Source organism: Anomaloglossus baeobatrachus, chromosome 1 (genome assembly GCF_048569485.1).
Source record: "Anomaloglossus baeobatrachus isolate aAnoBae1 chromosome 1, aAnoBae1.hap1, whole genome shotgun sequence".
NCBI lineage: Eukaryota > Metazoa > Chordata > Amphibia > Anura > Aromobatidae > Anomaloglossus > Anomaloglossus baeobatrachus.
The window spans coordinates 384,662,610-384,681,069 of record NC_134353.1 but is presented as its reverse complement, the minus strand read 5'-3'; the positions used below and the strand labels follow the sequence as shown (position 1 = coordinate 384,681,069).

Sequence of the window (18,460 nt, the reverse complement as noted above, 5' to 3'; positions counted from 1 at the left end):
AAACCCCCGAGATTTTTCGTCACTGGGGGGCGCTACAAGCTTTTTCCGGCCTGACGTCTCAAGACGTCGGAACAGAATAAGTACCCTGTTTTTCCGACGTCTTGAGACGTTAGGCCGTCGCTATGGGGTTAATTACTTAAATGAAAAAAAGCCACATGTGATTCCTCGTCTTTTGATAAACAGTCAAGATAAGCGCAGGGCTGGGGCTGTAGCCGTGGCCTTTATCTGTGCTGGGTATCAGAATACCGGGGGGACCATGCACCAATTGTTTTATTTATTTATTTTTATACCACGATACTAACAGTAGATGCTAGAATGTATGGGCTCCTTCCAGGTATGACGTCATTTCAACACACCCCCTATCACATGATAGGGGTGTGTTCATAATGCCATCCAATGTTTCCAGACAGAATAAACATTCTTTTCCTAACTCCACGTGTGCATGGAGCTGTTTATAATAGAAGCAGGGTTCTGGGGGTGAGACCCCCAGATAGGGGAGATGCAGGGGGAGGCGAAGCTCCCCCGTGCATGGTTGTGGGAGAAGAGAGGAAACATCACCACGCCAACTAACCAAGCCAGTCACACCCACTAACTTGGATGGAGCCCATACATTCTAGGCTCACGGTAGATGGTAGAGTGTATGAGCTCCTTTACACTGATTTCCCCGCCCCCCGCTGGCCTGGCACCTGTGATTGGATGCAGTCAGCTGACACCCAGGGTGGGGGCGTTTCTGACGGCGCGTCTGACTGTAATCAGCAGCCCAGGCAGTGAATGCAAGGCCTGGGAGCAGCGTACAGTCATGCTGGAGCCTTGGTAAGTCCACCGCGTGCGCTCCCATTCCTCTATCCTTTCTTCCACCATTTTTAATCTCCAGATTCTGATCTCTATAGACTTATATGAGGGCTGAATTCCGTACGGGATACAGATTTTTTTTTTTTTTTAGAAAGAGCAGGTGCGGTCCCGTTTTTTTGCAAGTCCGCCCTGCTCTAGTTGCAAGTCATATTTATGTATGAGATAGCCAAGATGATTGTCTATAAAATTGAAGGTAGCCTCATGCTCAAAGCTGTGGTGGATGGTGAGATATATATAGAGCCTGAAAGTCAAAAGTTGAAGTCATTGTTACCCTTTTGCTCATGAGTATATCTCAAACAAGAGGAGCCCAGAACAGGCAGATTAATCCTGTGTGATACCTAATGACAAGCCTTGATCTCACTGCAAAGAGATTGCAAGTTGCCTGAACACAACAAACAAGTGTGATTACTGACACCTCTCCAGACAGGCAGTGTGGGGCAGGAGCAGTATAGCAATGCTGACTACTAGGAAAGGAAGAGAACCAAAAAGGGTTTTTCATTGACAAAGTTCATGACGCAGGTAAAATCAGCTGCACTGCCCCTCCCCCAACACTGACTCATGCAGGAGGTTAGACCAGGAGTTGGGAGCTGTATCAGTACATCTCGCACTCAGACATCTGTTCCAATTTATGGCGGGGGGGGGGGGGGGGGGAGTTCTTTTTCTATTGCGTTCCTGCCTGCTTGTGATTGGTCAGTATCATTTAAGGGAGAGAAGTGCACACCCCAGTGAAAAGTCTGATGACACCCATTTGAACATAATGAAATTAGGGTGCAAATACTTTAATATCTCTATAACGGGCAAGCAAAATAAATATATATTCTTCATTGACTAAATAATTAATTCACTATATTCACTAATGAACTCTTGTTTTCTGTTTCCAGATTATGATGTGGATCTTCTGTCTTTCCACTCCAAGCTCCCTGCAGAAATGGAATCTGACCTCTTACCGTAGTTTTGAAATAAAGATACTAGAATCCTGAATACAGCCACTCTCACAAGTTTATTCTATAGTGCTCTAGTTTTTTTTTCTATTCTGCTTTTTTTGTTTGTTTGTTTTTTTATTGAAAACCTGCAGGGTGAAACAAAACAGCAAAATTGGATACACATTGGATACTTTACTTAAAATGCACTACTCTTGGATCAACGTGTTGACTCTTACCTTTTCAGTGCATGTATATTGGGAAACCATGTTTATACTGCACAGTGCTACAAAATAATCATCAAGATCGGTAGTTAAGCGTATGTTGGCTTGTTTTGTTTTGTATGCAACAATAGATTCTAGGTGTAGAGGGTTTTTATTCTGAAACAAAAATGAATAGCGTAATTTCTAACTAAAATCATTTACCAATATTAGTAGGAAATTTCACAATACATACTAATGTTTCATAATTAATGCGGATGTACGTGTTTTGTTTGCAATTATTTGGATTTTTGCAAATATATGGAAATCCTCCTTGTATTGTAAATTAACTCCTATCATACTTTTTAATCAGTTTTTGTCCAGTTAAAAAGGATTTTCAGCCAAAACTTGAATGTCATAAATCAGGCCATTTAGATGTTAGGTGAAGTTCATAAATTAGGTTTCTTTTATTTTGCTAACAAAGATATTGGCAGTTTTCTATTATGGTGTTGCTGTAATTTTTGCTAACAGGATCAGGATCCAATGCCAAATTTATATTTGTAGTCACTTTCTATTTCCCTTTTAAACCAAGATTTTACCACCTCTATGGCTGCAAGAACATGACATTAGAGTTCAGTAGAAAGATAATTTCTTAATATAATATCAGACATTGAGAAATTCTGTTATATTAAGAAAACTATTACAATCATCTTTTTAAAGCTGTAAATGAATACCAAATAAATGCATTTAAGTTTCCCGCCACTCGTGTGTAATTATGTGTATTGGTGTACATTGAATCGTGACATATCATAAACATAGAGCTTTTGGGATTCAGTTAAAAAGTATCAGTAAGTGCATCACTAACTAATAATAATAATTTTTTGTTATTATAGCGCTATTTATTCCATGACGCTTTACAAGTGAAAAGGGTTATAAATAATAAAAACAAGTACAATAATCATGAATAAGACACAGACTGATACAGGAGGAGAGAGGACCCTGCAAGCGAGGGCTGACAGTCTACAGGGGACAGGTGAGGATACAGTAGGGGAGGGTAGATCTGGACGCGCAGCAGTATAGTGAACTGATGGTTATTGCATCTGTAGGCTTATTGGAAGAGGTAGGTCTTCAGGTTCCTCTTGAAGGTTTCTATGGTAGGTGACAGTCTGATATGTTGTGGTAGAGGGTTTCAGAGTATGGAGGAGGCAAAAGAGAAATCTTATTTGTGATTGTGGGAAGAGGAGATAAGAGAGGAGTAGAGAAGATTTTGTGAGGATTGGGGGTTGCGTGCAGGTAGGTACCAGGAGACTAGGTTTCAGAGGTATGGAGGAAACGGGTTGCGTATGGCTTTGTATGTCATCGTTAGGGTTTTAAACAGGAGTTTTTGGCAATGGGAAGCCAGTGAAGGGATTGGCAGAATGGAGAGGATGGGCAATAGTGAGGGGAAAGGTGTATTAATTGGGCAGCAGAGTTTAGGGTAGATTGGAGGGGGTGCAAAAGTGCTAGAAGGGAGGCCACTTAGCAGGAGGTTGTCGTAGTCGAGGCAGGAGATGATGAAGGTCATACACTAGTGTTTTTCCAGAAACTTTGTTAAGGAATCCAGGAAATATTTTTGGGTTGAAGTCGGCAGAAGGTGGAAAGGGCTTTGATATGTGGCTTGAAGGAGAAAGCAGAGTCAAGAGACAGTGAGCTTGCTTGACTGGGGAGAGTGGCAGCCATTGACTTTGATGAATAGGTCTGTTGTGGGGTTGAGTGACATGGGGGAAAAATGATAAATTCGGTTTTGTGTACATCACATTTTAAAAATCAAGAGGCTAAATAGGATGAAATAGCAGACAGATATTGTGGGATTCTGTTAGTAAGGAGGTGATATCAGGTTCAGAGAGGTAGTTCTGCGTATCATCAGCATAGAGATAATACTGAATGCCGTAGGACTCTATGAGCTGTCACAGACTAAAGGTGTAGATGGAGAAGAGGAGGGGTCCAAGAACTGAACCTTGGTGGACACCGACAAATAGGGGGCAAGATGAGGAGGTATTGTGAGAGTGGGAGTGTTACGAACCGGCGCTGCCATAGCCGTAAGCAGCCTGCTGTGGTTCCTGTTGCTCCCAGGCGCCGGCTGCCATTGCCTCGGGTCGTCCAGTTGGCTGCTCCTTCCACCATGTCTAAGTGTGGAGAGGCAGCTAGTGCGCATGCTCGCGCCGATTTACCCCAGCCAGAGTCTAAGCCCGGTGTTTTGCCTAGTGAGCATGCTCAGCTTGATTGTGTCATTTCTGAGACTAAGTACTCAGTTCAGGCTACTGAGCATGCTCCCACAATTAATCCTAACAGCCTCTTTGCACAGGTACTTGGACTTCGTGCTGTGTCTAAGTTCTGGGATGTGCCTACTGAGCATGCTCAGGCAGATAGTCTGATTTCTGAGTCTGGTGTCCAGGCTACTGAGCATGCTCAGGCACTTAGTGCATCAGAGGCTAGGTCCAGTAAGGACCTCACTGAGCATGTCCGTGAGGTGGCAGGCCCTGATAGGGCAGAGGGTGTCAGGTGTCCTGATGACGTGGCCACTCCAGACTGGCTCGCAGAGGCCCGCCCCTATGATCTGGCACCTCACCATTGGTCATCAGACGATGACTGGTGAAGTGTTTGGGGCGTGGCTGCCATGAGGTCATCAGTGACGTAGCGGTTCCGGATAGGCCGCTGGTGACGTCGCTGATGATATGGCACTCTGCTATTGGACCTTGGTGGTTCCAACCTGGGTTTGGGGCGGATCTAGGTTATAAAAGTGGCTGGAGACAACATGGAGGTGCGCAGTCTTCACTTAGAATTCATGGTGGCTTAAGCCTTGTTGGAAGCGGTAGGTGGGGCTAGGCGCACGGTGCCTGTCACGCCAAGATTCGTGGCTCATCACATGAGGGTCAGGCGCCGTGCTTCCTTGCTACCGGTCCTGTTGTGTAATAGCAGTCCAGTGGCGTTAACTGGGCTGCGGCTGCTGTGTCACCTGTCCAGTTGTGCCTCCTACACGCCCGGACAGCATACCCCAGGACCCCTGTGGAGTTAACAGGGTGTTCCAGGATTGGGTGTGTGAACCTATTATCCTCCTTGGCTTCCCAATCAACGCTACTGGTGTGATCCCTTGGCCTGACGTGTCCTCTACACACGTGGCCATTCGCGTAGTGACCAGAAACGCTAATCGAAGGACCGCTCGGCCTGTCGTGTCTGACACACGTGGCCGACAGAGCGCTGTCACAGCGGTCTTCTCGGTCAACACTACCTGGTCACCCTCCGGCCTGATGTGTTCCCTGCACATGTGGTCGGGGTTGCGCCAATTCCACCAAAACGCAAACTGGGTTGTCGTCTGGTCTGACGTGTTTCTACACACGTGACCGGTTCCCAGGTCTCCTGGGTTATCTCTGAGTCATCAGTCCTACAGTCTAACCCACAGGGTGCCAGCAGCCCCATTGCCATCTGGAGCATGGTGGGCCCCGACTGGCGATTGGGATATATACCCCCTGGTCCTAATCTGCCGGTTCCCCCGTAACAGTAAGGTCTGGCTGGCATGGCGGAGATAGAGCAGCTACGTCAGTTCATACTGCAGCTTGAGGCCAGAGTGAGGTCTCTGGAGCAGTCTGCTCTTGCTGCTGATATGGATGATGTGGTGGCTCAAGCGGCTGCAATGGTGTCGGCCACCAAGCCCACTCCAATCCTCCCTCACCTCTCGCTGCCCAACAAGTTTTCAGGGGACAGCAAGGCATGTAGGGGATTCGTGAACCAGTGCTCAATCCATCTGCAGTTGCTGGCTGCACGGTTCCCTACAGAGAGGTCGAAGGTGGGGTTTATCATCTCCTTGCTCTATGATAGAGCACTGGAGTGGGCTACACCATTGTGGGAGAGGAATGACCCTGTAGTTCAGGACTCTGAGGAGTTTTTGGAGTCTTTGATGCAAGTGTTCCTGGGGCCTCAGGTCACTCACGACTCGGCCTACAGCTACTGACTTTGGAGCAGGGGCGTACCTCGTCGAGTCAATATGCTGTGAGTTTCAGGACACTTGCCGCAGAACTGGGGTGGACAGAGAGGAGTCTCATTCCAATGTTCTGAAGGGGATTAGCCTAGCACGTGAAGGATGTGATAGCGTCGCGCGAGGTACCAACTACCCTTGGTGTGATCCCTTGGCCTGAAGTGTCCTCTACACACGTGGCCATTCGCGTAGTGACCAGAAACGCTAATCGAAGGACCGCTCGGCCTGTCGTGTCTGACACACATGGCCGAAAGGGCGCTGTCACAGCGGTTTTCTCGGTCAGCGCTACCTGGTCACCATCCGGCCTGACGTGTTCCCTGCACACGTAGTCGGGGTTGCGCCAATTCCACCGAAACGCTAACGGGGTTGTCGTCTGGTCTGACGTGTCTCTACACACGTGACCGGTTCCCAGGTCTCATGGGTTACCTCTAAGTCATCAGTCCTACAGTTTCCGTCTAACCCACGGAGTGCCAGCAGCTCTATTGCCATCTGGAGCATGGTGGGCCCCGACTGGCGATTGGGATATATACCCCCTGGTCCTAATCTGACGGTTCCCCCATAACAGGGAGATGCTGAATGTCTGGTCGGCTAGGTATGAAAAGATTCAAGATAGGGCCAAATCTGTGATGCCAAGGCATAAGAGGATCTGTAATAGGAGGGAATGGTCCATTGTGTCAAAGGCAGAGGATGGGTCCAGGAGAAGGACACAGGTCAAAGAGGGAATAGGAAGAGAGGTGGGAGGACAGTTCAAGATGGACATGCTGTTCCAGTAGTTTTGAGGCATAAGGGAGAAGTTATCTGGGGCGATAGCTGGACAGAGAGATTGGGTTTTAAGCATGAAGGGAAGACAACAGTTGTTAGTGATAGATTGAAGAGATGGGTAAGGGTTGGAGTGGATAAACACTATGGTTAGGTTGGGGATGAGGTGGAACGAAATCGGGTCACGTGCACTAGTGGTGAGATGTAATCTGGAAAGTAGAGAGGAAAGTTTCTCTTCTGTAATAGTGGAGAAGATGGTCTTGGAGGAAGAGGGCCGGGTATTTAGGAGGCAAAGTTGTGGCGAGTGTAGGACAAAGCTATCTGATATTTACAATCTTCTCCTTGACGAATGCAGCAAAGTCGTTCCCTGAGATGAGAGGAAAGGGAGGAGGTTCCGGGGGATGGAAGAGAGAATTAAAGGTGTTGAATAGCTGTTTAGGGTTGTGGGACAGGGAAGCTATGAGAGATGAGAAGTAGATTTGCAGCAGTGAGTGTGGACTTGAAAGTGGTGAGGGACTGTTTGTATGTGATGAAGTGCTTGTTCTCTTCCATCTCCCCTCAGCAATTCTGGCAGCACATCTCAGTTCTTTAGTCAGGCTGGTGTGCCAGGGTTGCCTGTTGTTGATTGCGCAGGTTTTGGTATGTGTGAGGGGGCCACCGATTCCACAGCTGCAGATATTGTACTGTATAAAGAGGCAGCAGCATCTGCATCGTGCACTGAACATGTCTGTTAAAGGGAGAAAGGACTCAGAAAGTAAGTGTGAATCAAGGTGTTTGAGACTTCTGTGAGGGTGTGTAAGTTTGTGTGGTGGGGATTGTGGACTTGGAAAAGAGAGGGAAGAGAATGTAAGTAAATTGTGGTCAGACAGAAGGAGAGGTGAGCAGAAAAAGGAGAACAATCGAGTGTATATGCAAACAAATTGTTTATTATAGAAAAGACACACGCAAAACAGCAATTAGAGATAGATTAAAAACAACTACCACTGAATCAAGGGAGGCATACAATGTGACAAGAATGATACAATATTTTGAGTGCCAGTAGCCGTGGGAGAGGTGCACAGATGGTAATATTATATTAGAAAAGCCAAAATAAATATAGTATGGCAGTAAGGCCCAATGTTCACCATCCCAAATAGCCGTGGGAGAGGTAGAATGTCTTAAAGGGTTTCATCCTTGAAGAATCAACAATACCTCCGCGAAACGCGCGTTGGTGGCGATCCCTCTCCTCTCTGGGTATGTGCATTATGTGATTGTTTTTCTTCACTCGTTGCCAGTGGCTGTTTTTACCTGTGGGTATTTTTTCACTATACTTTTAATGTTATTGGGATTTTTTATCTTCATGCAATTCCACCTTATGTCCCTTGATACTATGACTCCCAAAGTTCTCTTGGTATACATATTTGACACCTTGGGTCATTAAAAACAAGTACTTTCTGGTACCCTATAGCCCCTGGTTATGGTGTTTATTACATGTACTTCCATACACTCCGGTTGTGGTTGGACTCTTCCCGGCACTGTAATAAAAAACTTTACTTTGCATTCTGGAACTTCTAGTTAAATAGAGTGCTGGTAGAGCCTATCCACCCCGGTGTGTTGGCTATCCTTTATCTAATTGTACTTGTTCACCTCTCCCACAACTATAGGGACACATCATAACCTGTACTCCTCTCTCTCCCACGGCTATCTGTTATCCATTCGGGCTGATTGTACCATCCAAATAATCCCTTTAAAACATTCTACCTCTTTTTTATAATAAATTTTTTTGCATATACACTCGATTGTTCTCCTTTTTCTGCATTCTATTGCGAGTGGTGCATATACGCCACCAGTACATGTGTGCTGGTGGCGCATTTACCTTATGGCTCATGTTTCGAGAAATGTTCCCGGAAGGAGAGGTGAGTTAGAGAAGTTAGATAGGGAACAGAAGCAGGTGAAGATGAGGTACAGTGTGTGGCCATAATTGTGGGTAAAGAGAACTATTGAGCAAGGCCGAAGGAGGAAGTGAGTGTTAGAAGCTTAGAGACAGCTGAGTGGGAAGTGTCAATGGAAATGTTGAAGTCACCAATGATAGTGGGGATGTCTACAGAAAGGAAATGAAGTAGCCGGGTGGTGAAGTGGTTAAAAAAGGTGGCAACCTGGGGTGTGGTATATAAGAGCCATCTGGAAGGGGAGTAGATGCAGAGTGCACCTCAAAATAATGGAGGGTAACGGAGGGTGGCAGTGGAATTGGGGTGAAGGAGAACCTATCTGACAGGAGAAAACCAACTACTCCACCATGCTTGTTGCTGGGGTGGGGTGTTAGAAAGATGGAATCCACCATAATAAAGTGAAGCTGGAGAGACTGTATCAGAGGGCGTGATCCAGGTTTCCACGATGCTGAGGAAGGAAAGTTTGTTAGTGATGAAAAGGTCATGGATGTATGAAAGTTTGTTGAAGACAAAGCAAGTATTCCATAGAACTCCTGTTAGAGGGACTGGGGAAGCGGGGGCTGGGTAAATAGTTATAAGGTTGAGGAAATTCATGGCAGATCATGGATGGGGGTTAGAAGTGACTGTAGGGATGTGGTAAGAAGGGCCAGGATTTGGAGAGATATCACCAGCAGTGAGGAGGAGCAGACAGAGTGTTAGTATGTCCAAAGACATACAGATCGGGAATTTAGATTGTGAGCCCCAATGGGGGACAGTGTTCCTGATGTATGTAAAGTGCTGCGGAATATGTTAGCGCTATATAAAAATAAAGATTTATTTATTTTTTTTTATTTTAGTAGGTGTGATCTGGAGGAGGCCATGAGATGGCTGTTTGCATGTGGAGATAGAGGATTTTATGTTGCGGGACAGATCTGATGAGAAGGTATGGTAGATGAGGAGGATGGAGTTAAAGATTCCAGTATTATAGGAGTGATAGTGAAAAGAAACAGAAACATTGTTTACAGTGACTATCCAGTTCCCTTCTCGTTCAGTTCTAGTCTAATTCATTATAGTTGCATTTAATGGTGCACAAGCAGACTAATACATTTTCATTTGGAGTGTAGGCTTTTCTTGGTTACCCGATATTTACCTTGGTTACCAGCGTCCGCAGCTTCTAGAAGCTCGGCTCCCTGCACACGTAACCAAGGTACACATCGGGTAACTATAAGCAAAGGGCTTTGCTTAGTAACCCGATGTGTACTATGGTTACGAAGCACAGCATCGTTACATGGGTCGCTGATGGCTAGAGGCTGATCTCTGATCGCTGTGGAGATCTGCCTGTTTGACAGCTCACCAGCGACCATGTAGCGACGCTCCAGCGATCCCTGCCAGGTCAGATCGCTGGTGGGATCGCTGGAGCGTTGCTAAGTGTGACAGTACCTTTAAAGTGGTTGTGGCTTACACAACTACCACAGGTGAGCCTCTCATCACCCTCCAAGACTGTATTATCTCTATTATCTCCCTAGATAAGACCCTATGTGTGCTCCTATTGTCTTTTGGTCTATTTTCTGGTTATCTTAAGCTGGGTTCATACATAGCGACAACGACATCGCTGTTACGTCACCATTTTCTGTGACATAACAGCGGCCTTGTAAGTCGCTGTTATGATCGCTGCTTAGCTGTCAAACACAGCGACGCAGCAGCGATCATAACGTCGCTACATGTGCAGAGAGCAGGGAGCCGCGCACACTGCTTAGCGCTGGCTCCTTGCTCTCCTAGCTACAGTACACATCGGGTTAATTAACCCGATGTGTACTGCAGCTACATGTCACAGTGCAGAGAGCAGGGAGCCGAGCACACCGCTTAGCGCTGGCTCCTTGCTCTCCTAGCTATAGTACACATAGGGTTAATTACCCGATGGATGTGTACTGCAGCTACATGTGCACAGAGCAGGAGCCGGCACTAGCAGCAAGAGCGGCGGACGCTGGTAACGAAGGTAAATATCGGGTAACCAGGGAAAGGTCTTCCCTTGGTTACCCGATGTTTACAGTGGTTACAGATTTCCGCAGCTGCCAGACGCCGGCTCCTGCTCCCTGCTCGCTTCATTTCGTCGCTCTCTCCTTGTCACACACAGCGATGTGTGTGCTTCACAGCGGGAGAGCGACGCCGAAAAAATGAAGCAGGACATTCAGCAACGAGCAACGACCTCACAGCAGGGGCCAGCTCGTTGCTGGATGTCATACACAGCGACAGCGACGGGACGTCGCTGCAACGTCACAGAAAATGGTGACGTAGCAGCGACGTCGTTGTCGTCGTAGCAATGTGTGACACCACCTTTAGGCCTTAAAAATTGATGCATTTTGCTAGGTTTTTCACTTGCGGAATTGTTAATACCATGCTGCTTGGTCTATGCTAATGTAAAATCAGTAGCTAAAATATCTTGTTATAACGGCAATAGTTGCCAAGTGATGAGATATAAGGATTAGTTATGGGCGGACCAGGACTGGAAAAGTCCAGATCCGCGCAGTTTCAAAGATGCCCAGGTGCCAGCCCCAGGCCCAGGATTCCGGGTGTTTGATCCGGAACTCGAGAAAAAAAAAGAGGAAATAAGAATGAAGCAAGGGCTTCATACTTACCGAGGTTCTGGCGCAGCTGTACGCTGCTCCCACGCGTCTGTCACACTACTCCTGCGGCCTCCCTTGGCCGCTCATCATTGCTCAGACATATGCACTGCATTCTCCGCCCACCGACCGTCCTGGCGTCTGTGATTAGTTGCAGTCAGATGTGCCCCCAGCCTGTGTAACAGCTTCTGCCTGCATCTAATGACAGGCGCTGTCTGCGGGTCACAATCATGATTCATGCAGCAGGAGTCCCAGGATGAGCACAGAAGGAAACATAATCTCGGGCGCAGAGATCTGCTCATCCCTCTATCCCCCCCATCCAGGGGTCTTACCACCAGACCCCCGCTTCTATTATAATCAACTCCATGCCCACGTCGACTTGGAAAATGAATGTTTATTCTAAACTTGGCTGCATTTTGAACACGCTCCCATCACGTGACAAATTATGTCATACCTGGAAGAAGCCTCTACATTCTAGCATCTGCCATTATTTTTAGTGCACGATCTAGACTCACGCAGTCCCAGAAGTGAATGTGCGAACTGGAAGCAGTGGCTCACCATGACAGAGTTTGGTGAGTATACTGCGCGCGCTCCTTTACCCTATCCCTTCCACCAACATTTTTAATTGCTTCTTATTATTCTGGTTCCCATAGACTTATATTGGTACTGGAGTCCGGACCACAACCGGATTTTAAAAAAAAAAAAATTAGCAGGGACCCGCCAGTCCTGGTTTTCCGCGAGTCCGCCTTTCTCTAATAAGGATCTAATTAGGCCTTATTCTATGACTATTTCTGCCATCTAGTGGGAAGCACTATTAAGACATAGAAAACCTTCTTATCCCAGATATAATAAAATAAAGATGCATAGTTACCCAAACTAATATTAAAACTAATACTTTATTGTTGCAGGTAAAATACAGTTATGCTAAAATTAGGCAAGGAATATATTCAATGGGGGACCCCCATACAACCAGGTGCCCAAGAAAATTTGTTACAGGAATTTTTATAAAATGTTAGTAGTCAGCAAAATAAACCAAAGTTAAACAGCAATAGTAAATCACAAAATTCTAATCATATACAGTATATAAGGGTAAACATGTCCTTAAGACATATAGCCACTTATTAGCTTACATCAAAAAACATTGACAGATAAAATTTATAAAAATAGAACTCACCGTGGGGTCTTAAGAATATGTGCTGATAGCAATATGGTACCTAATGAATGTCATATACTGATTTTATATACATATACACATATATATATATATATATATATATATATATATATATATATATACATACATATATACATATATACATATATATACATATATATACACATACATACTATGAACGTTGCTTACCGCAACCTGGGGGGTTCCACTCGCTTGCAGCGGTGTGAGGTAGCTTCAGCAACACATGTACACAGTCTCTTTTTATAAAAATTTCCAGCCGTTTATTAAAAACTTGTCATAAACGGCAAACATTAAACATAACAGGCCTCTCCTGGCTTAAGGCAAAAACATATCACAACCACATACCGTGGGCTTCCAGTCCAATACAGTCTCTATTGGAAGTGTGGCGCCTGTACACACTGGCTCCTGCCAGTCAGCGAACAACACTTGCTGTGGCTCCTTCCAAGAACCCAGAGACACTGTAGACTCCTGTCTGTCTCTCCACTCCAGGAGAGCTTTGGTCCAGTAGCCACAGCACTAACCAGCCTGGCTTGCACACTACTTCCAGTCTAATCCCAGACTGAAATCCAGAGCCCCCTGCTCTGCTCTCACACTCTGCAGAACACACACTGAGTCTCCTAAATCAGACTGGACACCCCCACAGGTGGAGGTCTGTGATTATCCAGACCTGCCCAGCACACAGGCATTATTAAAGGGAACCTGACCCTTAAATGCAGAAACAAGCCTTTGAGGAACTACAAGTCCCATGGCAACCTCTTCAGTTTAATATCGCAGCGACCTTCTCCACTGCGACATATAGCGACCATTTACCACGTTGGTGGTCGCTACCTCACATATCCCCCCCCCCTCTGTTCAAACTTGTAGGGTTGAACACTCGATACCCTACAGGGGCCTCGAGACGGGGCATCAGGGTCACCTTGCCCTACCAGTTGAGAGGGCCCACTTTGACAACCTTGAGCTCCAGTTCTCGACATACCGTCTGTCACCAAACCCTTCACAGGAAACCCACTTCTCAGACACGGTCCCTGGTCAGACCTATCTCTCCATGACCGTCTCAAACGCTCAGTGTGGTAGTGAGACACTCTCTTAGTCGTAACTACTGTGCGGCTCGACCCTGCGCTATTCAGTCCACTAGAGGGGCTACTGTTTGGGTACATCAGCCCTGAGGTTCTGCCGTAACTAGATCCTATGCATTCTCTGTGTCCAGATCGATATTGGGCTCTTCTTCTAGGACATCTTCGTCCATTGCTCTGATTGTTCACTTTCTCAATGCCAACTTTGGCTAGAGACATGTCCCAAGCGCCATTCTTTCCTTCGGACATTGTCGTAGAGGGCTTAGAGTCTTCAGAGTCTGTGCTACAGCCCGATGTATAATTAGGTCCTCTATAACCTTGGCTCCTTTTACTACAGGACCTGCTTCCTTTGCCATCTGAAGCAACACAGTCAGCAGGTGGACCGCACTTCTTTGGGCCCTGGCCCGGCGAAAGCGGTCGCAACCTCACACTAACTTGACAAAGTTTCTCTGCAATCTTCTGTCTTTGAAGATTCAATTGCTTCAGTTCTTCCAGGTATCCCAGTCTGTATTCTAGGAGAACTCGTATATTTTCAACACACTCCTTTGTTCCCACAATAACACAGGGAACCATACCGACTTCGCAGAGTATCTTGGCTTCATTATGAATATTAATTCTTACTCTCGTCACACCAGACGTATCAACCATCTCCTGCATGACTCTTCCATTTCTTCCAATCAGCTTATTGACGAGTTTTCTGGGCACTTGTGTGACCTCCTCCACAAACTCCAACAACCTTCAAGCTGTCTTGACTGCTTCTGCAGTTTTCCCATAGATTCGGAATGTTCCACTGTTTTCTTCCACTTCAATAGCTGTAATACCAGGAACCTTCCTGGCTTGCTGAATGTTACTTCTCAGCGCTCTTATTGCAAGCCCAATTAATGGTTTCTTCACAACCACCACTTCCTGAAACGCTGCGGTGAGCCGCTTCATATGCTTCAATTGTTTGGTGTCTTCTGCCATCTTTGTAGAGATGAGCCAATTTGTGCGAAGACACTGTAGGTGCATGCCACTCAGGATAGCCACCCGCTTCTTTGTGACATCACTCACAGAGCACACCACCAACCGACCAGACTCTGGGGCAAAGTACACTTTACAGGCTCCTACGGCCTTCTGAAATCTCTCATGCACCTTCTCACTGGCACAGGCTTCTCTTAAGTCTTCCGGCACATCTATCAGATAATTGAAGACTGGTCTGCTTCCTTTACTTTCAAGGACACTAGACTGTTCCTGAGGTCTCTTGCCTCCTTCTATATTCTTCACCAAAGGCTTCACCTTTTGAGTTACACCCTCCCCAGGCTCAGCCCCAGCCTCAGAGCCTTTGGGTTTCAGGCTCTTAGCTGAGTCAATCTTCTTGTCTGCGGTCTTGGTCTTACCCACCGAGTCAGTCAGGCTCTCAGCTTCTGATGAGACCTCACGTCCAGACCTTACCTCTTCTTCAGAGGCTCTTTCCACTTTTACAGCACCAGCTGTGTCTTGGGACTTAACTGCATTCCCTCCAACTTCCTCTTGGGTCTCTGCAGTGTCACCCTCTGCCCTCGCTTGGAAGTTCACAATATCCCCTTCTACCAGGCAGGGCTGTGGAGTCGGTAAGCCAAACCTTCGACTCCGACTCCGACTCCGACTCCTCAAATTCTCTTGCACCGGCTCCGGCTCCGACTCCGACTCCGACTCCGACTCCGACTCCGACTCCGACTCCGACTCCGACTCCGACTCCGACTCCGACTCCGACTCCGACTCCGACTCCGACTCCGACTCCTACATATATTGCTTATAGTTAGGTGAAAAATTTATTGTAGTACATGAATATGTGTATGTGAACATCAGACATTTAATAATTTTTATGATACAATAATCAAGATATTTGGATAGAACATAAAATATATTTATTGGAATACAACTTTAGAACACAAAAAACTGTAATAAATTGTAAATATGTAATACACTATGTAATATACAGTAGATTACATATATATCTTGTGTGTGTATATACACTGTGTATATATATATATATATATATATATATATATATATATATATATATATATTTTACATATTTACAATTTATTAGTTTTTTTGTGTTCTAAAGTTGTATTCCAATAAATATTTTATGTTCTATCCAAATATCTTGATTATTGTATCATAAAAACAATTAAATGTCTGATGTTCACATTGTACTACAATAAATTTTTCACTTAAATATAAGCATTATACTAAATGTTATTATTTAGTAAAATATTCAGCACATTCTGCATTGCACTCCTGTCCCCAATTTATTATATATTTTAGGAGTCGGAGTCGGTGCATTTTATACCGACTCCGACTCCGACTCCACCAAAATGAGCTCCGACTCCGACTCCGACTCCACGACTCCGACTCCGACTCCACAGCCCTGCTACCAGGGTGTCACACCCTTCACCACAGTACTCTCTTCCTCTTAGAGCTTTGGGGCTGTATTCACTGTTATCCACCCTAGCACTAGATAGTTCACCGGTCTGCTCACTATGACCTTTGTGGATTTTTCTTCCACCAACACTCTCTAGGATGTCATCTCTTACAGTACTTTCCAGGATTTGATATCCTATAGAGCTTACACTCAACAGACCATCAGCTTCACACTGGGAAGTCATAGGGGACACCACCAGTACCTCCTTGGTCGGCTCCTTTTCTGCGTTTTCACCCTGCTGATTTCTGTTACAATGTGTCAGTTCCAGCTCAGACTCATCTTTCTTTTGCATGATTTTGCTGTCCGACTCTACATTAGCGGTTGCTATTGGCAACGTGCCTTTCTCAACCTTCGGTGCACACTCAGATTCTGGAAGGGAATCCACACTTTGGGCAGAAATACACGACACTGTCTCTATCTGGACCATATTGTCAGAGGTTGTAGCTTGCTCCGCCCCTCTGCGCCTCTTGCGCCTTCGGCGACGGGAGGAGGATTTCCCCTCTTTGCTCATCAGTACGTCACTGTACTCATTTGTCACTTTAGTAAAGTCAGTGTCTTTACTGGAGTCATCGTCAGTCCCCTTGGTGTCCTGGACTAACAAGCCCCCACTTAACCAAGTGTTGAACCCCCTGTCTGGAGCTCTCCCGTTTTTAACGGTCACACTATCCTTTGTTACTGTAAACGTCATATCCCTAAGGGGGGCACGTCCATCTCTTTCTTTGGTCACCCCTAACTTAGTACTGTCACCTCTAGTAGGCATGGTCTTCCCCTTATTACATAATATCATACTACTAGGAACACTTTCAGCCTCCCGCTGTGATAGGGCTTCCTTTGAGCCTTTCCGGCTTTTACACAAGCAGCTGGCCATTTCCGCCATCGACCACAAGTCGTCAAAAAAATTAAAGTCCCGGCCTATTATAATGGGATGCGGTAAGTCAGGCACTACCCCAACATTAACGGGTCCTAACACCCCATCCTTCTCAACAACCACTCGGGACCGTGGATACTCTCCAATGTTCCCATGTCTGCAGCTGGCTTCCATCCTTCCAAGAATCGGGTAGTTATCGAGCGTGGCCCTCACCAGGGACACCAAGCTCACCGAGTCTACCAGCCCAGTCACACATTTGCCATCAACTTCCACAGAACACAGACGTGACTTCTCGTCAGCCGGGCAGTCTGTACCACAGAACGGACACACATAGCATGAACACCTTTGTCCTTGGCTACTGTCCATTGGTGCCACTACACCTTCGGATTTGGGATGCTCCGCCCCTTTTTGTGCCACCATCGTTCTCTGGGACCCCGCCACCTTTTGGGTAACCACCCCTTTCTGGGACTCCACCCCCTTTTGGGGTTTCTGTGGCTTCCTTGCAGTGTCTTTAGACCCCAGTTCACACAGTTCCCCTTTATCTCGCTGGGCACCCTGTGTTCGTACTGGCCCCAGAAGGGAGTTCATCAACTGGTCCACTGCTGCCACATCGGTGCGCACTGACGGCTCCTGCTGTCCACGCACAAGGAACTGGTACAGCTCCTCCATAGCATCCATTTGTGCACCCTCCATGCTGAAACAAGAAAACAAACAGCAGGGGCGCTCCAATGGGTAATACCCGGTGGTCTAAAGAGGGGGGAGGGGGTTAGAGAACCACTAACCTTTCCAGGTTGTACCGCCCGTACAACCAGGATCTCCAGCCTGTGGTGTATCACTGCTCACCAAACAGGGCCCCGCAATTCCGGGTTGGCCTGGAACCTCCAGTCACTGGTCTCTCGCCACTGCAGCACAGAACCCTGCAGACCCACTGATTCACCGCCAGCAGCTGGAGCACGCTGTCCCTGTTCGTGGACCCGCCGATCCACCGCCAGCTGCTTGAGTGCGCAGACAAAATTTTCGTGGACCCGCCGATCCACCGCCAGCTGCTTGAGTGCGCCGACACGATTTTCGTGGACCTGCCGATCCACAGCAATACGTCTTAGGCAGTTGCCCTTAGCAACCAGGCTACGTTGCCCCTAGCAACCAGACCGCATGCCCGCATTCGAGACACCATATGTGAACGTTGCTTACCGCAACCTGGGGGGTTCCACTCGCTTGCAGCGGTGTGAGGTAGCTTCAGCAACACATGTACACAGTCTCTTTTTATAAAAATTTCCAGCCGTTTATTAAAAACTTGTCATAAACGGCAAACATTAAACATAACAGGCCTCTCCTGGCTTAAGGCAAAAACATATCACAATCACATACCGTGGGCTTCCAGTCCAATACAGTCTCTATTGGAAGTGTGGCGCCTGTACACACTGGCTCCTGCCAGTCAGCGAACAACACTTGCTGTGGCTCCTTCCAAGAACCCAGAGACACTGCAGACTCCTGTCTGTCTCTCCACTCCAGGAGAGCTTTGGTACAGTAGCCACAGCACTAACCAGCCTGGCTTGCACACTACTTCCAGTCTAAACCCAGACTGAAATCCAGAGCCCCCTGCTCTG

General features: G+C 46.7%; 1 protein-coding gene across 1 annotated transcript in view; it reads left to right on the top strand.

The window, feature by feature from the left end:
• Nucleotides 1-2,734, top strand: part of LOC142315319 (zinc finger protein 414-like) — a 60,987-nt gene extending 58,253 nt beyond the window's left edge. Inside the window, exon 7 of the mRNA XM_075352537.1 lies at nt 1,734-2,734. Coding sequence (XP_075208652.1) covers nt 1,734-1,804 — 71 coding nt within the window. The 3' untranslated portion in view covers nt 1,805-2,734. The remainder of the gene's footprint in view (nt 1-1,733) is intronic.
• The last annotated feature ends 15,726 nt before the right edge of the window (nt 2,735-18,460 follow it).